The sequence below is a fragment of the Aspergillus ambiguus genome (assembly GCF_047715705.1).
Source record: "Aspergillus ambiguus strain CBS 117.58 unplaced genomic scaffold BDV59scaffold_2, whole genome shotgun sequence".
NCBI lineage: Eukaryota > Fungi > Ascomycota > Eurotiomycetes > Eurotiales > Aspergillaceae > Aspergillus > Aspergillus ambiguus.
The window spans coordinates 1762220-1768661 of NW_027395515.1; the positions used below are offsets into that span (position 1 = coordinate 1762220).

The following is a 6442-nucleotide window of genomic DNA, read 5'->3' on the forward strand; positions in this document are numbered from 1 at the left end:
TCATTGTGACGGAGATGTCCTTTACCAGCGGAAAATGACGCTTTCATGGAGATCCATTGCAGCTCAAAGCCTAATGTTCATAAGACCATGCCAGGATATAGTTAGTAAATGATAGGGACGTCTGTCTTTTGCTGACATCCGGTGGAGACGGGATATATCGCCGGTTGATCCAAAAGTAAGACATAATCACGAATTCCTAGAATAAAAGATAAATATAGGTAGAAAAGAACACGGAAGAAGGGAAAAGTAACAGAGGAAAACAGCACATTCGTTAATCACCCCAGTCATCTTTTGGTGAACCCCAGGCCTTTCATCACTTCGGATCCTATAACACCCCAGACCTCCAAAAATCAAGATCACAACGAACAGCAGAGTCTACCAGACACAAGAACACCATAGTATGATCCCGGGTGAGAGCCCGCTAGTCCCTATGCTCTCCTGCCATCTCTCACGTGTGATGCCGGCGGACAGAGGAAAGAGGCCAACCTGCTCGGATCAAAAGGCATAATAGAGATCGATTCAATGGGAATAATAGACAAGCAACAGTTATTACAAAAGCGCAGCGACACCTGTAGGCCTTTTTTTTCTTTTTAATTCTTTGATCCTTTTCGTGTCTCTGTGGATCGACAGTACGTGATCGAAGGGATGCTCGCCACGGGCACTCAGGGCGTAGAGGCGTGAGGACGACCCAGCAGAGAACCAAAGGGGGAACGAAAATCAAAGATGTCGCGAAGGGGGGTCATTAGTGAATCCGATATACATCCAGCCAAAGAGAAGACTCGTAAAGGGTATCAAAAAGACCGACGAAGATCAGAAAAGTCAGCCAGATGGGAGACCGCCGTTTACGAACCGTCGGTAGTGCCCTGGAAGCCTCCATGGTTAGACGCTCTTGGGTGACTTGGTGGGAGAAATGGAGGGTTGCTCTACCACATCAGACAGTCTCATGCGCTTGGCCAACGGTTCCTTGGGACTGTCGTTACCCGCCGAGGGCCCGGTCTCGGACAGCCGGCGTTCCAGGTCACTGACACGGCGCTTCAGCTCGTCCTCGCGCCTCTGCGATTCCTCCAGGGAGCGTCGAAGGCGGGCCTCGGAGTCGCGGACGATCATCTCGGAGCGACGGGCGGTGGCATCGCTCTGCTCCAGTTCCGTCACACGGCCGCGGAAGAGTTCGGTGATGACTTCCAATTCGCTGACGCGCGTCTTCAACGACGCGTTCGCGGCCAACAGGCCCTCGTAGGTCTGGGGAGAGTCGAGGTGACGATCGGGGGCGACCGAGGTGGACGAGGGCGAGGGCTGTCGCATCTGGGTGGACGAAAGGCCGTTGGACCCACTGAGACCATGCTCTCTCCCGAGCGTGACACTATCGAAGATGTGCTGGGGGGCGATATTGGAATTGTGATGTGGGGGAGGGGGTTGTTGTTGTTGTTGCATCAAGGGAAGGCCAGGGGTCTCTGTCCGGGACACGGGGGAGTTGGACCGATCCGAATGGCCCGGGGAGGCCTTGCGCGAGGCGCGACGATAGCCATGGGCACCCAGAGGAGGAGTATCGGCATCGGATCGAGAGGCAGGCAAACCATTCGCGTCGACGGCACCGCTGGACTATTCAAGGGGAGGGGAAGAGGTACGTCAGCGACCGTTATCTCAGGGCGAGAGATAAGGCGAGAGGGGAGGGACAGGAGGAAAAAATTTTGCTGAAGGCGGGCTCACCTTGCGCTTAGGGCCTTGACCAGCAGTCTTGACACGATTTCGACTCTTGATGACATCGGTCTTCAAGCTTATCGGACGGGGTCTTCCATGTAGTTTGAGGAACAAGCCGCAGGCGTTGCAGAGGACAGAGCCCAGTTCGTCTCGACGCCAGAGAGGAGTGGTGGAGGTGCCACAATTTTGGCAGACGGGCTGTAATTGAGGAGGTTTCTGGTCAGCTAGAGAGGTAGCCATGGTGTTTGGAAAAGCGCGAGCATGAGGGAGAGTGAGGAAGAGGCAGAAGAGGAGAAGAGGAGGAGGGAGAGGGAGAGGACTGATAGTGGAGGTGAAGAGCGACGGGGTTGATAAGATCGGGAGAGATTTGATGGGCTGGCGCGATAAGGCCGGGCGGTGTGCCAAGCCGATAACCGTCGGGAAAAATTATCACCACCACGACAGCCACCACGACAGCCACCACGCCAACCACCCGAACAACATCATTCCGTCAACGGAAAGGGAAGGAGACTCACGGGGTTATTGCCGGGTCCTCCGGTCGTGGCCGCCGGAGAAGAGGTTGCGTAGGTCATGTTGGACATGCTGGAATGCGCATCGCTACTGGACGTCCTACCAAGGTGGTTGTGGTCAGTGGAAGAGCGGAGATGGAGCGATAGGCAAGAGAATGCGAGAATGCGAGGATGCGAGAATGGGATGATGATTCCATCCAGTCTGTAGTGTAGTCACTCGACCATCGCACCCGTCGCGTCGACCGAACCTCGACCGACTCTCGACCAGATCCCAACAATCCAACACATATACATACCGTAGGTTCGATGTAGGGGCAGAGGCGACTGAGGCCAACGCGGACAATCCAGGCAAAGACGATTCCAGAGAGCTGGGAAAGCCGTTACTGTGGTTGTGGCCCGGGCTTCCGGTGGACTTGTCGATGGCAGCGAATTCTGGCAGGGTTCCCGAGTACTGCGACGAGACCGACGAGGGAGCTACAGCAGCATCCGTTGTGGTCGACTGACGCGAAGCGGATTGACTCTCGGAGGAGGAGTTTGGGGGGTACTTGAGACCGTGAGAGGGAGCAGCCGAGGGCGAAGGAGGACGCAGGGCCGGGTCGATGGGCGAGGCCCGAAACAAGAGGGAAGCCACTGTGGAAAGAAGGCGGAGGCGAAGGACGAAATCCGGCCGGAATTGACCGAATTGAAGGGATCGAGGAGGAAGGTTGGAAGGAATGCGAGCCGAATCTGGCGAAGATCTTACTGTGGACGGAGGAGGAGGGAAAGAAGAGACAAGGAGGGGGAAGAGACAAGACAAGCAGAGGGAACAGACAAGAAGAGAAGAGGAGAAGAGAAGCGAGTCGAGTAGAAGTAGAGAGTAGAGAGTAGAGAGTAGAGAAGAGGGTGAGGAAGAAGTTGAAGTTGATTATCGGCGCTATCGCGTCTCGGGCCACTATCGATTCCGGTTATCATGATTATTCATGTTACTCAGGCTACTCTGATTTCGGTAGGTTATGATTTCTCAGTATTGTATTCTGTATACGATAGACCATTGGAATTATATGTATATCTCTATTTCTATCGATTTCCTCGTGATAAACATACCTAGATACCTCCTATACTACGCAGGACCTATTCAGGGGCAGTGGAGCCACCCCGTGACAGACGGTGGTGCGTAATTACCGGGTATCGTACCGTGGCTGGACCCTTCGTTCTACGGGCTGGTCCCGTTCCGTACGGTCACCCCCTTCCTCTGCCGCTTTTACTGATGACGGCCGCTTCTTCATCTTCATTCATCTTCATCTCTTCATCTTCTCTTCTCTCGTCTCTCGTCTCCTACTATACTCCTCTCTCCCTCCCTCTCTCTCTCCTCCCCCCCCCTTCTTGTGCTTCTTTTTCTTCTCTCTAATTTAATGCCTTGATATCCTGTATTTTTTTAATCCTTCCCTTCTCGCCTCTCTTTCAATCCCGTTGCTTCTTCCCATGATACCTTCATAGACATCCTCTCTCTCCTCGCTATGCCCAAGAACCGTCCCGCTACCTCGGGCTATGCCCGTCTTGCCCAGGAGGAAGAAGACCGATCCCATGACTACGACTTCTCCGATGATGATGACCTCCAGCCCTCGTCCACCCTCTCGCAATCCGCCCCCCGATACGCCCCCATCTCGCACATGTCCGCCGCCTCCCCTGACCACCGGCGGAGACCCAGTGGCTACTATCATCGTCGTGCCCGGAGGAACTCTGGTGTCGACATCAAGGCCATCAATGCCCGTCTGGAACGCTGGGCCGAGGAGATCGCCGCCAAGTTCAAGATCAACAAGGTCCGCGGCAAGACCCTGGAGGAGGAAAAACTCGAGATCTACCATTCCGTCTTCCAGCCGCCCACGGGCCTCCGCCCCATCTCCGCCGAGGAGCTCGAGTCCGAGGAGGTCGAGGGTGCCGCCCGCAAGGCCCGCGAGGAGTTCGAGGAGGTCGTCGAGAGTGTCCGTCTCGCCATCGAGGTCGGCACCCACCCGCGCATGATCTCCCAGGGGAGCTCCGGCAGTTACTTTGCCCGCAACAGCGAAGGGAAAGTCGTCGGCGTCTTCAAGCCCAAGGATGAGGAGCCCTATGCCTCCCGCAATCCCAAGTGGACCAAGTGGATTCACCGCAACCTCTTCCCCTGCTTCTTCGGTCGCGCCTGTCTGATCCCCAACCTCTCCTACGTCTCCGAGGCCGCCGCCTACGTCCTGGACTCCCGCCTCCGCACCAACATGGTCCCCTTCACCGACATTGTCTGGCTGTCGTCCAAGTCCTTCTACTACGATTTCTGGGACCGCAGAAAGGCCTGGATGGGGAAGAAGCCGCTGCCTCACAAGGCGGGCAGTTTCCAGGTCTTCCTGAAGGGCTACAAGGATGCCAATCTTTTCCTCCGGGACCATCCCTGGCCCGATCAGACCAACTCCGGCTTCCGCGCCGAGGACGCCCCCAAGCGCAAGAAACGCCCGTGGAACGAAGCCTGCCGCCCGTCCGGAGTGCAATCTGACGACGAAGACGACGACGACGAGAACGGCGTCCCCCAGACGCCTTCCCCCCGCGAGCAGAGCCGTGAGCGCCGCTTCTACTGGACGGAGGCGCTGAAGCAGTCCTTCCGGGAGGAGCTGGAGAAGCTGGTCATCCTGGACTACATCATGCGCAATACCGATCGCGGGCTGGACAACTGGATGATCAAGATCGATTGGAAGACCGAAGAAGTCTCCATCGTCGCGGATCCCCCGAAGCCGAACGGTGTCCCCCCGGACGACGACGAACTGCTGCCGCCGCCTCGCCCAGTCTCGGTCAACTCGAACCAAACCACCGGCTCCTCCCATCCGTATCGACGCCACGAGGCGATGGTGGCGGTCAGCCGAACGGGAACCCCGTTGAATTCGTCCGAACCCCAGGCCTCGATCCAGATCGGAGCCATTGATAACAGTCTGTCCTGGCCGTGGAAGCATCCGGATGCGGTAAGTCAACTTGGTGTGACCGTCCACACGCCGCGGTACTAATTCTCCATCTCTAGTGGCGAAGCTTCCCCTTCGGCTGGCTTTTCCTGCCCGTCTCCTTGATCGGCCAACCGTTCTCGCAAAAGACCCGCGACCACTTCCTGCCCCTGCTGACCTCGACCGCCTGGTGGAGCGGGACGCAGATGGCTCTGCGGCGGGTGTTCTCGCAGGATGACGACTTCAAGGAGAGCATGTTTGCGAGACAGATCGCGGTGATGAAGGGCCAGGCGTGGAACGTCGTGGAGACGCTCAAACAGCCCGACCACGGCCCCCTGGAGTTGACCCGACGCACCCGGGTCTGCGTGTGGGATGATCTGGTCGACGTCCCCGTCGCCATCCCCCTCCGCGGGCCGTCCACCGAGGCCCAGAAACGCAAAGTGCGCAGCTACGAGAATTACGACAAACGGGACGCCTACGATCCCGACAACGAGGAGATGGATATTGGTGCGGCCATGTCCCTGGGCTCTGGCCCCGAGCACGATCTCCTCGGCCTGGGGTCCCCTCCCAGCGAACTGCCCAATCCCAACCGCTTCGAGCTCCGCGACCGAGAGTCGGGCGCGCCGAAAGCGAATGGCAGCCCCGCCACTCTGCAGAGCTACGGGTTCAGCCGCGACAGCATCGACGCCCTCAGCGCGCGAGACCCGGATCGCGAGTGGCCCGACCTGCCGCCGCGTCCGGACCGACGCCACAAGAACAGCTCGGTGTCCAGCTCGCGCGGCGGGGCGCATCTGATCTTCAGCAGCGATGATCTGGAAGGGGACCTGGGTTATGCGGCGGCCGAGGGCATGGAAGGCAACCAACGGAAAGTGATCGTTGAGCGATTGGAAGCCGTGAAGAGCAAAAACCCCGTGTTCACCTGGTGCTAGAGCCTCTGTGCCGACATCTCTCCCCCTTCGAATCTTGTTTCCTGTGATGACCTCTCATCTTCTTTCATTGTGTTCATTAGTTTAGCGTGTTATGGCAAGCAGGCATGAGGCGTCGTTCGCCGCAGGATGGCGGCCCGGGCTGGGAAAACCCCTGTGTTGTATATAGACTTGACGTGAACCTACTAATAACCGGAGCGAATCTATTGCAAGCGAACTAGGAGCGTATGGGTTGAGAGTGTTGTGTAGATGAGGCTATACTCCGTACATGTAGTTAGTTAACGTATTTCACAAGCGAGTGGGCCACACAAGCGAGTGGGCCATCGCGCGCAGACTCTTGCCCATGGTCTAAATACTAGAGCCTTCATCA

The 6442-nt window shown here is 57.2% G+C and overlaps 3 protein-coding genes across 3 annotated transcripts; 1 reads left to right on the forward strand and 2 right to left on the reverse strand.

The window, feature by feature from the left end:
* Positions 1 to 183: 183 nt before the first annotated feature.
* BDV59DRAFT_169163 (putative GATA transcription factor (AreB)) lies at positions 184 to 2019 on the reverse strand. The gene is made up of 2 exons (XM_073688198.1): positions 1708 to 2019; positions 184 to 1599 (listed from the first exon to the last, which is right to left on the reverse strand). Exons 1-2 carry the CDS (start codon positions 1936 to 1938, stop codon positions 880 to 882), a joined length of 951 nt encoding a protein of 316 aa, XP_073552817.1. The 5' UTR covers positions 1939 to 2019; the 3' UTR covers positions 184 to 879.
* A 161-nt stretch (positions 2020 to 2180) lies between these two features.
* BDV59DRAFT_198297 (uncharacterized protein) lies at positions 2181 to 3472 on the reverse strand (the record flags this gene model as incomplete). Its single annotated transcript, XM_073693131.1, has 3 exons — positions 2181 to 2307; positions 2504 to 2837; positions 3424 to 3472. The coding sequence occupies 3 exons, from the start codon at positions 3470 to 3472 to the stop codon at positions 2181 to 2183; spliced, it is 510 nt and encodes a 169-aa protein (XP_073552818.1).
* Positions 3473 to 3496: 24 nt separating this feature from the next.
* BDV59DRAFT_169168 (1-phosphatidylinositol 4-kinase LSB6) lies at positions 3497 to 6296 on the forward strand. The gene is made up of 2 exons (XM_073688199.1): positions 3497 to 5170; positions 5227 to 6296. Exons 1-2 carry the CDS (start codon positions 3704 to 3706, stop codon positions 6073 to 6075), a joined length of 2316 nt encoding a protein of 771 aa, XP_073552819.1. The 5' UTR covers positions 3497 to 3703; the 3' UTR covers positions 6076 to 6296.
* The last annotated feature ends 146 nt before the right edge of the window (positions 6297 to 6442 follow it).

Bases quoted from the DNA above. Each gene is read 5' to 3' on its own strand.
- BDV59DRAFT_169163 (XM_073688198.1), bottom strand. From the start codon at position 1,938: ATGGCTACCTCTCTAGCTGACCAGAAACCTCCTCAATTACAGCCCGTC. The intron at 1,600-1,707 runs GTGAGCCCGCCT...CCCCTTGAATAG, and splicing joins GTCAAGGCCCTAAGCGCAAG to TCCAGCGGTGCCGTCGACGC.
- BDV59DRAFT_169168 (XM_073688199.1), top strand. From the start codon at position 3,704: ATGCCCAAGAACCGTCCCGCTACCTCGGGCTATGCCCGTCTTGCCCAG. The intron at 5,171-5,226 runs GTAAGTCAACTT...CTCCATCTCTAG, and splicing joins CGTGGAAGCATCCGGATGCG to TGGCGAAGCTTCCCCTTCGG.